The sequence below is a fragment of the Diachasmimorpha longicaudata genome, chromosome 7 (genome assembly GCF_034640455.1).
Source record: "Diachasmimorpha longicaudata isolate KC_UGA_2023 chromosome 7, iyDiaLong2, whole genome shotgun sequence".
NCBI classification, from domain to species: domain Eukaryota; kingdom Metazoa; phylum Arthropoda; class Insecta; order Hymenoptera; family Braconidae; genus Diachasmimorpha; species Diachasmimorpha longicaudata.
Genome location: NC_087231.1, coordinates 9,672,146 through 9,689,391, shown reverse-complemented (window position 1 = coordinate 9,689,391; position 17,246 = coordinate 9,672,146). Strand labels below are relative to the sequence as shown.

At 40.6% G+C, this 17,246-nt stretch overlaps 1 protein-coding gene across 2 annotated transcripts in view; it reads right to left on the bottom strand.

The window, feature by feature from the left end:
* The window catches only part of LOC135164232 (uncharacterized), a 77,776-nt gene that overhangs the window by 18,669 nt on the left and 41,861 nt on the right, over positions 1-17,246 (bottom strand). For both annotated transcript variants that reach the window (XM_064124385.1, XM_064124384.1), the window contains 4 exons: positions 6,858-7,006; positions 3,879-5,047; positions 2,269-2,363; positions 1,569-1,693 (listed from right to left, as the gene is read on the bottom strand). In XM_064124385.1, the coding sequence (XP_063980455.1) occupies positions 1,569-1,693; positions 2,269-2,363; positions 3,879-5,047; positions 6,858-6,930 (1,462 nt within the window). In that variant the 5' untranslated portion in view covers positions 6,931-7,006. The remainder of the gene's footprint in view (positions 1-1,568; positions 1,694-2,268; positions 2,364-3,878; positions 5,048-6,857; positions 7,007-17,246) is intronic.

Genomic DNA, 17,246 nt, shown 5'->3' with positions numbered 1-17,246 from the left:
AATTTAGCAGTGATACAGGGACATTCCTTAAAAAAAATATTTCCCCAGGACCTCGTCTCTCATTTATTTAACTACTAAAATTCCTCCATTACCGTGAGTATCAGTGAAAGATTCAATCACAGCCGTGTCCTCCAAGTTTGCCCATCTCCGCGAACGTGCAACTCTATGAAATTCTTCGCAGACATCTATAGGCGATGTGAAAGGGCGGTGTAGTTGAATCTACTCATACTCAATGCCCATTTCGCCCTATAACGAACTCAAACTGGTGCACGCAGTGTGGCTTTCCGAAGGCCTCTATCCCCTTGCTCCCCAACCATCTCTCGCAGTCCAACATCCTCATTTCTGAGTATGTCGAGAATCGAGAGTCCTCTCAACCCCTGCTCACCGATGCTTACATCGGAGAAATTCTCTCGTATCTTCTGCGATGCACGTACAGGCATGTACCACTTCGCCATATCTAGACTTGAACACTCACCGGTGGATCACGTTCGTGGCTGGTTATATTTTGGTGGTATAGAGGAAGTAAGGAATTGATGTGCCGAACATCAGGGACAACTTATACGTGCTCAAACCCACTGTAATTTGCTTTGTAGTTGCCATCGAACCCTGTCAAACTTTCAACTATCGAGGCGGAGGCTTTCTGTATATATTTCCTGAAGCTGCACGCGCTATTATCGCCTTATGGAGATATTCCCCGACACGCTAACAATTATCATATTCCAAGGTCTGCGAGAAGTGGGCTTATATGTTATTTCAAGTTGAGAAAATATTTTTTATATTGAATATAAAACCGAGTCGATGGTAATGAGTTGGAAAAAATAATTGGCTCATGAAGGATGAACTGAAAAGCTCGGCCTTATCACAAGCGCGCCCTCATGCCCTCGCGCCACTATTCATATTTCCAGGGTCTGATCCATGATGGAATGAATCTACTTACAACTTTTGATGGGCATTTCTCGCATAAATCCCTAGTGGTGAATTACGCTGAGCATTATTCTCGAACCATTTGCAAACCTTCTCCGTAAGTCGATAATATGCATGCTGATGCGACGGAGAAGTCAACGGAGATGAATATCCGCCCGCCATAGCTATGTTTCATAACAATCTGTTCTGCAATCATCGATCGGATTAGTGATCCTTCAAGCATCAGTAACTCAACTTCCGATTTGAAATGAATTATTGAAGTGAAACGATTAAAGACTTCGACCGAAGCTAACGCGCTTCTCTGTTTTCACTTTATTCATTTTTCCCCCGCAGCTTTGGCTTTCTTTTTGTAATCAGCTTACATTTCACTGCTTACTTTCCTCTGCGGCGAAAATGAGCCTCAGGCTCACTCAACTCGTCCTTTCTCCAACTCTATTATTTCCGAATGAAACGATCTTGGGGAGAGATCTTCGATCAAAATCCTAATTTCAGCGAAACGATGATGGTGAGGATTTTCACATAGATTGCGAGCAAATAAAACTTCTGGATCGATAATTTTTTATCTCCTCTTCCAGCGCCGGAGGGAATGTAACATCAAACAGAGGGAATGGTACCTAAAATTTATGATTATAAGGATAAATTACCTGTTATGAGAACGTGGTAGGTTTTCACCATAAAGTTTGTGGGGCCGATTTCCACCTGGCACTTGTATATTCCACTGTCTCGAAGTGTTGCATAGGCTATTTGCAGCCTCCAATTGTCCGGATACCTCAGGAAAAATAAGCGATAAAATTTGGACAATCACAAGGTTTTCATTTGAAGGTAAAAAAAAAATCAGATGTAAATTTTGTTTTATTCAATACTTGATAAAGTTTGTAAAGTGATATAAATATTCCCCAACGATTTGAAGCACTGCCTTGAATCACTTGGAACGTAAATCTCTCGGCTTATTTCTCGCTACCCTCTTTATCTCATTTTTACATTTCAAACACTCCCTCTCCCTCGTCTCAAGCGAATCATGAACGATTTTCCGGTTCCACGAGCCCCTGTAAAACTGCCAGGGCTATAGGCAAAACTGACAAACATTTCCAAATGTCGAATTTATTTCTACCGCTCGATTCTGTCTTGTGTTGATATCAAATCCTCTTAAGAGGCTCATAAAATATCCGGAAAAATTGGCAATTTTAGACTTTCAGTATCGACAGATGTTATTTTCTCTTTTATAAATAATATCTACGCTTCAAAGGATATAATATCGATCCGACAATACGGTGGATTACAATTTCTTTTTATATCCCCTTCTCTTCGTTTCCAGAACTGACGAATAAAAAACAAATAACTTACTGGAATTTAAGGCTGATCCGTTCGTCAGCGCTGTATTGGCCATTTCCAACTGTGAGGAGCCGGATGGAGTCTTTATTGGGCTGAAACCAGGTCACCTGTAACAACAAGTGAGTAGTGGTATTTTTTTGGTACATGAGTGTATGTGAGGTTGCTGACAAATTAGCAATATCATTCCAAATGCATTCTCTATTTTTCAAATTCTCAATTTCTTCGCGCGTGACCATTGGAAAGGCCATTAAATCCATCAAATTCCCCATCAACATATGTACTCCTCATCAACATGATGGCACTAGCAGTGAAGGTCAAATTTAAAGCGCTGATGTTCATGAAACGTTGGTAAATTTGTTTGTCATACGAGACGTGTGTTATTGGCCCAGTGGGGCTAATGGCGTATTAGAATACAGCTTTCGGTTTACCTCAATATTGACTAGCATCGTTTGATGATGCGCGCATAACGGTCTACACAATTTAATTGACCATGGGAAGCCATAGAGTGAGCCATAGAGTGAGTGAAGAAATTTTATGGGAAAATTTCCCATCAATTACGACGAGCGATAGGGGCCGGTTAATTGGCTGACGAGAGAGCCTCGAGCGATTCGTCTCCGGTTAAAAAATTGCCGAGATGCTACTCAGGCGTTTAGTTATTTTTTTTTCTTCAGAAAATATAAATAAAGAAGTAACGAAAAAGATTACAGCAGCGCAGAGGTTTCAGGAAGGCGGGTGCACATCGATGTCTATGCGAGGCTTCTAGGACATGCCGCTGGAAATACTTGTTTTCATTTCCCAGTCTCGGATCTCACATCCTTCTTCCATCAGTTTCACATTTCGTATTCTAGGGAATACGAATCTCGCGGGAATTTAAAACGTCTGATACGTGCACACAACTCCGTGTATCTCGCTTCTTATGGGTGTCTCTGGGAGCAACTGAGAGAAAAAAAAAAGCGGCACGAGTTGGATCTGAACTCTGTTAAAGGAACGTACCCGGTAGAATCGAATGGAGGATGAGGCGCAAAAACACCTATGCGAACATTCGAACGTGATCCTGCAGATTTAAAGCCGAGGGTGGAGAAGAAAAAACATCTGGAGGTGTATAATTTGTAGAATAGTTTCTGCACTCTCGATATCCGCCATCCGCGAAGGAAGGGAAACGCCTTATCATGGGTTAAAGAGTAGGACTTTCATTTGGACTTTGTGAGGACTCGGAGGGATGAAGTTTGAGAATTTTATCTGCAGAATGAAAGCTGAGAAGGCGCGGCTACTGTGATAATCACGTAAACTGCAATGCGATTACTGAGTTGTTCGAGAATATCGAAGTTACTTGGGGAATGCTGAGGCAGGGGGATGAGAACAACAAACGAACCAACAACTCTAATATTTGAGATGCGATGAATCTTGAATTAAACTTAAATGAAAAAAGATTTCATGGTTTTTGAATTTTTTTTAGAATGTGGGTAGCGGATGCATCTTCATTTCCAATATTTGGGAGTTGTAGTATTGCACATTTGCCGTTCAAAATGTGTTTTCAATACCCATGGAAACTAATCATTCGGAAACCGAATTCAATTTGAATTTAATCTTCCAAAAGAGCGAGGCAAATTGATAACAAATACCTTCTTATCACCGAGCAGTCCAATTCTGCAGTCAAGTTGAACAGTGCTACCAATTCTCTCCGTTATATTACGATGATCGACCTCATCTACGAAGAATGGTCCAAATTTTCCAAAGGAGCTGGGTACACTCGGCAATTTGAATCCCAAGAAATTGTGTTTGGTTGTCACCGCGAGGGGTAAATTCGTGTTGCTCTCCTCGTCATCAGCCCTCATGACGGTATTGAGCGAGGGCTTGATCTCGTAAAATATTTTATGTGGCTGACCCTCGAGCAGATTGATGGACGCCTTAGAGTGGTCCTTTTTCGAATGGCCTCTACCGTCGCTCTCCCACGATTTTTCTTTACGTGTTACCGTAGAAAACCTGGTATCCGGTATGTTGGGCTGAGTAGAAGCGATCAGAGGTGATTCTAGGGTGCCCTCGGTTGAGCCAATAGCATTTGGGGGAGGAAATGGACTGTCAGCCAGTGATTCTGTGGTGTTAGACTGGTACACAAGTTTTTCACTCCTCACGTGAGGCATCATGGCTGGAGTTATTGATGCTAGGATAGAGTTGTTGGAAGGATTCCTCACCTTCTCATCGTCACTATTTTCGGGTAAAGTATTTGCCCTGTCTCTAGTTATCTCTGTATCACTAGTCGATGTTTGATATGGCTCTGTAGTTGTTGGCAAGAATTCTTCTTGGTCTATTGTTGAAAGTGTATCCTTACCCAACAACAATGTCTCCTTCTCCAATTGATTCGTGGAAACTCTCTGACCCTCAGCCATTCCCACAATGTCCTCCTTCAAGCTTCTATCGTCACGAACACTTCTGTAAGCCTCTCTTTTTCTGAATCCAATGCCAGGTGAGATGATTGGAACCTTCGCCAACTCCAGTTTCATTTCAAATTGTTTGCCATCTTCTTGGAACTTTTCAGACGATGGCCCAACAGTGCTGAACGTATCTTTCCATTGGTAAATGGAAAGCCTCTCAGGTTTATGTGCAGTACTACGATCAGCTTCCATTCCATCGATGGCCTTCCAGTTACCACCATTCACAGCAACTTCAATTCTACGTTTTTCAGTACAGCGCACGGGGGAGAAAGATGTGGTGATACTATTGATGGCACTGGTGCTCTTATTCGGTCGATGACGAATGTGATCAAATGTGCTGCTACTTCTGCTCTCCGTCTCTGTAATGATGGTAAGAAGAAAAAAAATTGTCAAATTCATGACTATCGAGGTGACACTTCATATCTCGGGGAAAATGTATTTGTCCCGGAAATTGAGGCTTTCAACAGTGGCTATCGATTTGTTCTGTGGCAATTCAATGGCTAGATATGAATGAAGCATTATATCAATCATCTTAGTTGAGTTTATCTCATTTTGATTGTCTTGGATAAAAATGATCTTGTAAATAAAGTTAGAACGGAAAAAATTCTCAACTCATTAATCACCTTGGAAAACAAACTAAACAGCTGTCTCATTTCGCCCGTTTCCCCCATTTCTACGCTCAGCACGTTTAACCGAAAATCTACTCCAGTAGTAAACACATTTTCCCCTAATCTATTTCTCGCACAATGAAACGCCTGTCATGCACCCGTCAATTTTGAATATTTCTATTTTACCTCAAGCACCAATATTGCTCTGTGAAATTGTTTCACTCCCTCAGTAAATTCGTTTCCGTATTGGAATATTCATGTCTACATCGCTGCATTTGAAAAATCATATTAAAATTTAAGTCCCTGAATATTTTACATTTTTCAGCGCATCCCTTCCACTCTGAGTACAGCGTATGAATGCATATGACTCCGCGTTAACTCTCAAAAGACGACTACGGAGGAGACATTTCCAAGTGCGTGCTTCAAGCAGAAATCACACATCTGGAACAGCTGTCTATGAATGTGTCAGAGGTGCCCTGCCAATGGTGGAGGTAGATGCTAACAGTTCTTTCATAATATTCACTCTTCCATCGCAAGTTGTAGCGCAAGTAATACACACTTCGTTAGTCTCATCTTCGTCCAATGCTCGTACGCTTGTTGGAGCACTCATGCATCATTCTGGGGATCCACCTGATCTCACTGCCAGTGAATTTCATTCATGGCCACAAAAATGCCAGAATAAAGAAATACAAAGTGCAGGGGCGAGGGGGCGTAAAAGCAAGAAGGACAGGGAAAAAGATGGGAGTGAGCGTTAGAATAAAGGCGATGCAATGCAGACGATACCATTCAACCCCAAGTGAGAGAGAAGAACTCGGTGCGAATTTGTTTGCCCTGGAGTCCCTGATATTGCCAGCAGTTTATGCTGTAGCTATCGTGACGCTTGCGGGGGAATTGTCGCTGGGTAGAAAGCAATTTCGTCAGAGTGAAACGCGCAATGAGTATAGATATTTTCCTCGTTCTTTCTGTGTTATGCTCGGGGCAGGGGGGATCGATTGCGCATGCGCTATTCACTGAGTTATGCTTTTCAATGTGCCGTTCTATATGTTAATGTTTATTTAAAATTTTTAAGCCAAAGATTTTTTGTCATGTAAACGGGATTGCGTGCTTGAATATCCATTGCGATTTCGGGAAAAGATGAGATTTGGACTTTTACATTTTTTTTTTTAACTTTATATTCAAATCGTGAACTCTAGGATTTTACGATCACGTACCCACTGGTTTTTAGGTTGAGAATTTTAACCTAAAATTACTTGAATAAAACTCATTAATTGTGATTTTAGGTTTGGATACATTACATTGTTAATTACTTGAAAATTCCATGAAGTTTACTTGGAATATTCATGAGTGTATTAAAAATTCAAATAAATTGAGGAATTTTCATCTGTCTACGGCCAAAGCTTTGGAATTTCAATTAAATTTTCAACGAACTGTGAATTATAATGTCTTTTGCTGGTAAAAGGTATTCAATCTCACTTTTTTGAAAATTCCAGCCGTTTAATCATGGATTATCAATTTTTTTTCAAAAACATCACATGGTACTTGCAATTAATTATATAATTACCGGGTATTGCCATGGTGAAAATGGCGCCGAAGACGGCTATGACAGCCACGGCCGGCCAACTCAGCGGCGGCATTTCAGTTAATTAGTTATCTTTCCTCTCAGCCCTCCGGTACGTCCGCCATATTTCCCTTGATTTTTCCCTCTTTCCCCTGGAAACATCAAAGTCAATATCCAGAATATTAGCATTTGATTAACTCAATACAGTCGAGTTTAACGGGCACTGATATGATTAATTAAAACAACTTGAGGTAATATTTGCCTCGAGGAAACATTCGAAGAGAAACCATTTGATCCGACGACTGCTATCTCTGTACTCTCAAGTACTTATACGTGTATGCAGTTCACGGGGCTATATTAATTAACACGGCCAGACGTCGGTGGATTGCATACACAGAGTCATGTTCTGCATACAATAGCACTGGCGTACAACTGTGCTGTATTATGGTGAACTTTTGCACCGTAGCAGGACAACCAAACAAACCGTAACCGTGCACACCTGCTATCACTGTACGAGCTTTTTGTCAATTTTTCTCCATCCCCCAACTTTTGTTATAACTGGAAACCCATGCAGCGAAAAAAAAAAAATTATTCGCCCGGACCTTTACTTCAGAGAAATATATTCAGGGGCATAATGACTCCACAGGATTTTTCAAATACATGAAATATCCCATTCTAGTAACTCCATTATTCGAATATTTATATAAGGGCAATCCGATTTCTCAGTCTCTTTTCTCAGAATAATACAGCAAACACTATGGAACCAGGAAATTACACTGAAATGAAAATACCCTGATTGTGAGATGAGAAATCTGGGTAGTAATAAGGAAGACTTGTCATGGCTCATTGTTGTCACAGTTGAATGTTTTCACATGATTCGCCCTCGCTATCATAATACTCCTCCTCTCAGGGTGTTATCACGAGGAAAGTACAAACTACTGAGTTCATCGAGTGGAACGTCAATAGTCATTCAACTAATTTTCTTGAAACACGTGGTGAAAATTTTAGACGAATGAATAGCTTTCTTATTCATTCAACCAATGGTTTGAGTATAACTTCTGTTGGAAATTCAAGTGGAAGTAGAAATGGGGTGCATTGAAATTCACCTATATCTTTCATAGTCGCTACGAATTATCATCGTCTATAGTCATACACTGTTGAAACTGGTTTCTCTAACTTAGTTGTGAGCATTTACGTTGTGGATAGATCATTTCATTAAGAGAGTTTCACTGCCAATTCTCGTGGAAAGACAGAAGCATGAAATTCATTCTCCGGTTAATGGGATTATTTATTATCGGTTAATGAGTAATTGTTTGGGAGTGGCAAATATCTCAATTTTATCGGATTTTATCGACTGGTGGTTAACGCCAGTCTCCATGCCCAGTGATTAAAATAATAACGCATGAGTGCCGCTGAATACATTTACGGTCAAGCTAATGATGTTGGAATATCGTGTATTTTCTGTATTGTCAGTTGCATTGTGCGGTGGCATTTGAAAAGTTGCAGAGAAATGAAATGACAGGGGAGCATGTCACCATTGGAAAATCATACGTGACGTCTGCACGCTTTTCCATCGCAAAATCCTTTACAATTCTGACATTGTTAATTTACAGGTTTTTTTAACCTCATTTTAACTGTCTGGGATTTACGATGAAAATCTGCTGGGATGTCTGCCGCCCCCCCTAACCACCGCGTCCACCTTCCCACTGGATAGCCACTCAAATTACATTATATTAATACAATAAATTGTCAACATTCCCGCAGGAACAAACCCGATCCGGTGAACAAAAAAGAATAGAAACATTTTCCATTCACAGAACATGACCGCCCCCCACCTTTCCTCGCCGACCCGAATGATAGAATAAAATTCATCAGGCAGAGTGATGCTACTCTTTAAGGGATTAACTTCTCACTTTTCTCGTTTCGCATCTACTCCGGTGACTACCCCTACCCCTCCTGCCCTCATCTCTCTCCCGAAACTCGCCTTTGCTGTTTTTGTCTCCTTTCGTTCCGCGCTTTTGAGACTTTAGTGTGTCGCAGTGAGGGATTGAAAAACTTTACCAAGAGGAGCCCGAAAAACCATCGCCGAGTGTGCCCCGGCCTTCGGCCGCGCTTCTCATGTGTCCTGTTTTCTACTCTCCAATGACCTGTACTAATCCATTCGCAGATGTATTTACATTGTCGAAATGTTGCCCAGCCTCAGGTTAATGAAACAATTAATGTATTTACACTGGAGCAGTGGGTCCAGTAGAAAGGATCAATGTGTGGGACGACAAATACTGTGGGTGTGACGCGGTGTCACTGAGGGAAGTTCAGGATCAAAGGGTGGGTCAGAAAAATTATTTATTTGAATAAAGGAAATTTTCTTCGACTGACTCGTAGAAGCTGATACCATTGGAAAAAATTTACGAATAATTTAAAGGCCCGGCTAAATTATCATTCATCTGTTATTCCGTAATTTCTTCATAAGATTCGAAGAACTTGGTGTGCCTAGGCTATAACCATGCATCACCTAATGTTTTATGGAGTTTTCTCGCTGAGATCCACACTCACATCAGGATAGACTCCCTGCAAATTTATGAAACAGCAATGGCGAGACGGCTGTTCGTGGATTTTTTCGGCGGGAAAATAACTTTTGCGAAAATGGAATTTCTCAGCCGGGGGGAAGTTTTTTTCTGCATCTATGGTCCCCCTGAATGTCAATAAAGCACTCAAGGGCGCCGGAAACGCGGGAAAAAATTCTTTTCACCCCTTGGCAAGAAGTCAATAGAATTGGAAAATCGATAGCGCGAACCTCTCCTCATCCCCATTCTCCATACTTTTTCATCCTAACTGACGCATTGTCTCGCGAGAGTGTAGCTGTGTCAAGGGACTTGCATTATATTTTTATCCAGCCGGTGTAAATGAGCATGAGAATAATACATCTCTAATGTTCAGAAATTTTCAAGCATCGTCGGGATAAATTTACCCCTCATTTTTTTTTATTCATCCCTCCCGAAAGTTTTTCTCTCTTTTCATCTTCTCTCACGTTAAACTTGCTGGGGTACGCCTTTTCAATCTTATTTTCCACCAGAAGGCGCGCAAATGTGGTGAGTACGCCATCTGCGAGGACGACTAGTGGGTGAGTTTGTTTTCTTTTTTGCATTTCATTTTTTTTTTTCACTCGTGTTGTACAATTTCTCTTCAACTTTTTTTTCTTTTCCCTCCCGCTGCGTGAAAATTAAAGTCAACTCTTATGTCACGACGGTAATATATACATCGCGGTTACGTTACTTCCTCCAGCTCCCAAAGGTGCTAAAGTTTTTATGTCCATATGAAACTCTAGGCCGACAAACGAGGTGAAAATATACCCCCTCATCGCCTCCAGCTCCTCCCCCCGTCCTCGCGTCCCTTGAAACTTCCACGGGATGGGGTTTCCGTAGCTGCATTGTTATTTCGTGAGAAACAAGAAAGTTTTGTGTGTTTTATCGCGAAACCCCGGGAGTAAATGCGTTACCCCCGTACTCTACCATCATTCTAACATGACTGTTAAAACATGGGCTTTCAAAAAGTCATAGTTATAAATCATTCACTGGATAAACTTTTACAAAAGGTGCTAATTAGGGGAGCTTGGCGCTGGTGCTGCAGTCCTTTTTTTTCTCGCCCAATCTCTTCCTTAAACAATAAAAAATGGAGATGGAAAAAAGAGTTGACGTGATTGAGGCAAAAGGGATTATTCAAAAAAAAAAAAAAAAATCTTATACTTTACATTTTCACATTTTTTTTTATCATCGAATGATTAGTTATTGGCCACATTGAGGGACTTGGGGGGGTATGAAGTTATCACCTCAATTATTTTTAAGGCACGCCTAGAAAACTATTAAAAAATATTTAAACCCCTGCGCTCGGTTGACAGTGAATGGAAAGCGAAAAAGTCCCAGTGCGATTTCCCAGGGAACTGAGGATGTTTTAGGACCTTGAGAATCTACAGGTAGGGTTGGTGAACACAGTCCGCCCCGAAAGGGGGTAAAAAAGCCAGTTGAAATCCAACTGAATATCTCGACTTTATACCTGACTGTTTCAACTCCATATTCTCCGCTCTTACTTTTTCTCCTCCGTCTTCAGGGTTACGTGTACTTTACCCTCCCTACTCCCGGCCCTCTGCATTGTTGAAAATTTAATGCTAAAAGGTGAATATTTCGGTATATTCTTTCTTTCAGTGGTCTCTCTTTCATTCGAAATGACGGAGAATTATAAAAGAGAGAAAAGTGCAATGAGAGAAGAGAATGCTTTTTCTTTTTCAATACAATATTCTTTCGTATTTAATTCATGCGGCAGTGTAGACTCGAGTTTAATTAGATTTAACCAGCAAAGAATACGGAGGACATGCTTCATTTCCACCGATTAATTAATACAGTTGCAGGTAAGAAAAAGATTGCAAAGTTTTGATATTAAAACTGTGAACGTAGGAGTGAGTGATGCTCGGGTTAAAAATAGTCCCAGCAAGTTGGCTAATTTCTGGTCAGTGTAACGACAAGGAATATCATTAACAAAGTTGCTGCACTGGTACGACACCACAAAGTGTCCACAGGGAGTGGTCTATGTATTCCATGTCCCACATTCTCTAATATATTTTTTTTTTGGTCTTTGTCATTCGGGCCATTCTCTTAGGACCCTTTGTTCCCTTGAACACGTTAGAATGAGAATTTTTCAAACTACCCGGCAGAGTGCCCTCCATTTTCCGGTGGCGGTTGTGTACTTGCTGGAATTGCAGCCAGTCAAGGGAGGAGTAATGAAGTTTTTAGAGGTCAGCCGACGTGGTCGGCGTCGGGCAAATTATTCCAAGAATCAATGCCGCATAATGGATCGATGTTGCAGCTCAATAATCGCATTGTTGAGGGCAAACAATTGAATAAATATAACATGAAAAAATTGGGACAATTTTTTTAATCAATAGATTCCCTCTCAATCCGCATTTTTTTACCGAAATATATAGAATCAATATTTGTCCATCATATTTGTTTAGTCAGACGTACTGTACTATTTTTCCATCTTTCGTATCTCTATGTTCACTGAATCGGGAAAAATAAACCCGACAGAGAAGAACAGGAGAATAGACCAGATGAATGTTGAACATCAGTTTTCGAAATTTCCTGAAAATTAAATGAACGTGTATCCTCCGGGTCGAGCTCACATGACGAATAACTTCTGAACACATTTCAGTTGGACGAAAAAAAAAATGTTCACCATAGGTTGTAACAATTATCTCATGCCACGTTGGAGAATGGACGGCTCCCATTGGTACATGTGTTATCCTAATTTAATTGGGGCTGGGGCCGAGCCCAGCGGTTGCGTTACCATCAGCAAAATAATTAGCGCCTCTACCTTCAGGTATGCCAATAAAAAATTTCGCTGGCACTATAAATTTATTCAATTGTAGTGACCAAAATGGTTCCATTCGATGTCATTAACATGTTTCGCTCCTGAACAAACGAACGGACATTCTATTTGGCGAATTTTTACGTTTTCTCATTTTACCTCACCCATGTTAACTACTCTAATACTTACTTACTTCGTGTTTTGGTTCTTTTGAACACTTAAACGCACTTAAATGGTAATGAATTGTCCGGTAATATCAGTGTATAATGCAAAATCGTAAATAATGCTGAGCATTTTCTAATATCAGGAAAGTAGACCACAAATAGCGGTAATGAGGGCATCTATATAATTTTCTCATCATGATTTTCGGGGGCATAACTGGAGCCCCCGGGTGCTGCTTCCCCCTAATATCATAATATAATGTCATTATGCAAGAAGGAGAGGGAGAATCACGTAGTTTTATTGGATGGTCGCTTTTGGCTCACCGATTTTCCCTTCCATCCTCAGCCCAGCGTATTTTCTTCTTCCCTCGTTCGTCCAACATGTTTGTGTTTAATAATGGCGATTATACTGAGGACCATTATTCTTCTCTCCAGAGTTTACGCAATATGCAGGAAGGCTGCTGCCGGCAACCACTCTCCCTCTCTCGCACATGACACACACACAAACCTCGTTGAATTATCGCAATTGGGTATTTTTTTTCCTGGTCATGGAACATGAATTACTTCTCGAATCGCAGCTGAGAATTTTTCTCTTTTCTCTGGAAGTTCTTCCGTTCGACGGTTGGTCTTAATATAAATTAAAAACTTTTTGATTAAGTGCACAGAAAAATCTGTGATTATTTTTTTCGTTCTCAACGAAATGTGGAGAAATAAATTTTTCTGCGAATGGAAAAAATGGAAATTAATTCATCACTATAATTATGAATAATCAGCAGTGGAATAAAGACCGAGGGAAAAATTGAAAAATTTTGCCGATAGAAAATGTCGTCATAGGTAATTTATAGTTCAGGGCCTCAGGAAGATATGTATTTCCAGAAGAATGATGGCCGAAAGATCATAAATCCATCTGTGAACGAGTGGCATGTTCGCGATGACAGGACTGGCACGAAAAAAAAGGTAGCTTCAAAAAGAGACGTCGAGCGTGAGAGTGAAATTGTAGAATAGATAGCGGCATAAAGTGAATTTCGATTCGTTCAGGTACACACCCCAAATACCGAACTATTAAACCAGTCATGTGATAAAAATGAATGAATCGTTAAACTTTTATGATGATTTCAGCTTTAGTTGCGTCATTTTCCATCTCCATATATATTTTTTCTGTCGCCGATCGGCTCAAGTGGATAAATGCAATTTCCCAATTTTTGAAATCCGCTTATTCACTTAGCTGATTGTATTCGATAGTATCGATTTCATGTTGGAATTTTTTATTCGTTCAGTTTTTAACGGAAGATTTAATTATATTCAATAAATGATTTATAAGATGCAAATGAATTTTGGCTGACTCCGAGAGTGGACAAAAAATCAGTCGAATTAAAATGCATATTCTACCTTATTTTATAAATATTTTTCACGCACATTTTCTCTCGCACAGATCAGCCCAACTGGCTAAATGGACAAATGAAATTCTCCTATTGTCTACACTCGCTCACTCACTTAGTTAATTCCATGCGTTTATGTCGATTTTCAAACAAAAAACCGTACCCTAAAAGCCGATAAATTGTTTTCCGAAATGACTATGGGAAAACTGTCACATAGAAACATTTTAATGCTAGACCATTGTCCCTTTAGTGCGTCGGGGAGTCGCTATTCCAATACGAAGAAGACCCAGTTGGGGCTGTGTGTAGTTACAATCTAGGCGCCACCCTCGTGGGACTTGAAACGTGAGTACAGTGTTACCTTACGTTCGGGAGATAACCTTATCTCGATGAGCAGTAAAATGGATAACAGCGGGGGCCGTTGGTAGCATACACATGTGTGACATGTCCATTATAGAGCCACTGACTATTTCAAATCTAATTGAAATATCACGTGCATGATCTAGGCCAGATGACATTAATTCATGTGGCTCGAATTGTTATGCAAATTACAAACCAACCGGTGGTCATTGTGTTAAATTTGTGGCCACTTTGTCCAATTAAATTCACTGAATTTTATAATATTCCACTTCGGACATTTCACTGTTAGATCATTACCATACGGTAAAATTAATTGTATATTTGAATAATATAATTTTAATATTATATTATATTTTAAAAGTATAAAATTTCTCCTGTAAAAAATTATATTTTCAGTGCAGTGTGTCATTATTTCCGGATAATGTGCAATATTAGCGTTATTGATGAAAAAGTAAAACTGCAAAGCACTTTGCCCACTTTTTATCGCACAATTTTTTTTCCTCACTGCTATAATTTTAATGATTATACTCTGTGAAAAATGGCTCCATGATTCTTGATGCTTTTGCCCTTCACTGTGAACCCTGCGTATTCGCTGCATTCCTCTCAACATTCACGAAAGCAGCCCTTACGACTATACATTCCCTGGGTAACGCTGATGTACCGGAAGCCATTGCAACGCCTTTGCACTATTTAATATGCGGCAAACGATGCTCACGTATACATTACAAAGGCCCAAGGACGATAATGCCAGAGTTCTCGACGCGATAAAAACTCCCTATTCTCGACACACAACGAAACGTCTACCTCAGCTGGGTTATGGTTACAGATAATATACTTCACACAAAATGCGGAATTATTTCATCACTTGGTGTAAATCATACCGCTCGAATGGCTTTTTATGGACACATAAATTGTCGTCGTGCATTTTTTTTTCTTGCCATCTGATGAAGTATGGGGATAAAATAACTTTGGCATGCAACTGAACTCAAATAAAGTTTTATACTATATATAATTATTCATAATAGTTGAGGTTATATTAGACTTCTTGGGGTAACTCCTCTTGCCTGAACGATTTTTCTCTCCCGACAGAAGGCCTACAGAATCTATTCCGAAAGATAGATCGAAAATATGAATGAAAAGAATATTTAAAATCCCAGATTTGGCTCCTGGTGAGAAGAAAAAAATTATGTATAAATTCTTATCGAATATCAGAGTTCAACGTCCACATATATCAAATCCTCTAAAATCAGACATTATGTTCTTGAGAGAGGTCACAGTGAATAACGACATGTTGATGATTCAGCCTCACAATATCGAGCAGTCCTGCCACTTGGGATATCCATCGTAATATATTCGTAACTCATTCCCCCGACATCCCACCCAGAGCCAAGATATAATAGAAAACTATAGATCGTAAGTAAATTCCCAGCCAACTCTGTGCACCACGTCCTCAGCTATACGTATAAGCTTTTCGCTCGCCATTGCTTTTCTGGCAAGAAGTTTTCCCTAGTGAGGGCGTCCGCAACGTCGTCGCGTCGAATGAAATTTATGATTTTTCCCGCATCCCGGCGCCGCCCCAGTGTATTTGAATACAACAATCTTGAGATTTCTCTCCCACAGGGGATTCACCTCCATATTTACAATATTGACTTGTTGCATTGTGAAAAAAATTATTGCCAAGTTTTTACCGCCTCCCCACCCCTTTGCAATGTCTTCTCCGCCCTCAAAGGAGACACAGCACAAACGAATAATTTAATTTCCATCCTTCCAGGCAAATTCATCGGGTCAATGAAGTCACGTAAGGTCAGCGTTATCCCCGCCTTAGTACAAATGACGACCAACTTTGGTATTCTGGGAGTTTGATCGCTCTTTGCTTAGTCCACCATGAGCACTGCCAGAGTGTTCTGCGTATGAAATGCCTCGAAGCCCAACTCTTCCATTCATCCATTGCAGTCTCACCTTCTCTCCCTCAGTCGGCCCAACCGTCTGCTTCCTCCACTGAAACTCGCCGGCCCATTGCGGAGCCCTCCGAAATATTCATCTGACGGTCGGTCCTAGATCACTCCCGATAGGAGGGATTATCAGACTGATCGACTCCACTTCCAAATCTAATGACTATTGACTATTGACCAGTTTTCTACGAACGTGAAAAATACCTGGAAGACGTCAGGAGATCCGGAGGATCTCATTTGACTCTGGGGCTGATTCCTGGAGTGGAATTATGCATTAACCCACAACAGAGACCACTGAGTAAGTATTGTGTTTGGTCGTAACAGTGTTTCATTGATCAAAAGCCACGTGTAACAATATTCCACCAGAAATACTTGGCACCCTTCACCGGAAGTCCTTTGTACCGCTCAGTTTGAAGGACGTGCAAACGTTGTGATTCAAATCCCAATGCCAAGAATATTTCGATTTCCAATAAACACCAAGTGAGTTTCACATCCCTTCCTGGCGAACCCTTTATTAGTACACTCCAATTGAGAACAGTGAATCAGTCAATCAAACAGACTGGAAAGCACAAGTTAAATTGCAATCAACATCTTTGGTATTGGAGCTTCGCATGTGGGTAATTTATCGAATTTCCCGGTGGAAGAAATATATGGAAAGTGCTCGTGTCTTTCGATCGCGTCGGAGTCGAGCCGCAGGAAATCAGGGGGAATTATTACGGTGAATCATGGGCTGTCGGATAGCGTACAACTCTGAAATATCTCTCCCTCTCTCGGTGGAGGAAAAAAAAATGATGAATAACTTTGGCGAATCAGTTATTCATGAGATGAAGAGAAAAAAATCATGAATATCCACGTCAATGCAGACAATGTACTTTGAAATATGCTGTCTTGGTATCTCCTCGACGAGACGGAAATTCTCCCGTCGAGTTGCACTCCGAGTTATGCGTCTTCGGCTTGTTATAGTGTTTTAATCGCGGGTAACGTTATAACTACTACAGCATTTCAAAGTTAACAAGCTGGGAATTAGAAGTACGCTTCACTGATCAATCCTATTTACTAGTATATACCGATGTGCATTACCTCGATAGAAATTTTCCTTGAGGGAATTAGAATTAAATCCCCTTCGGTACACGGCAGGCTGACCGCTATCGACAGCTCTCTAGTCAGAATCGCTTACACAGTAAA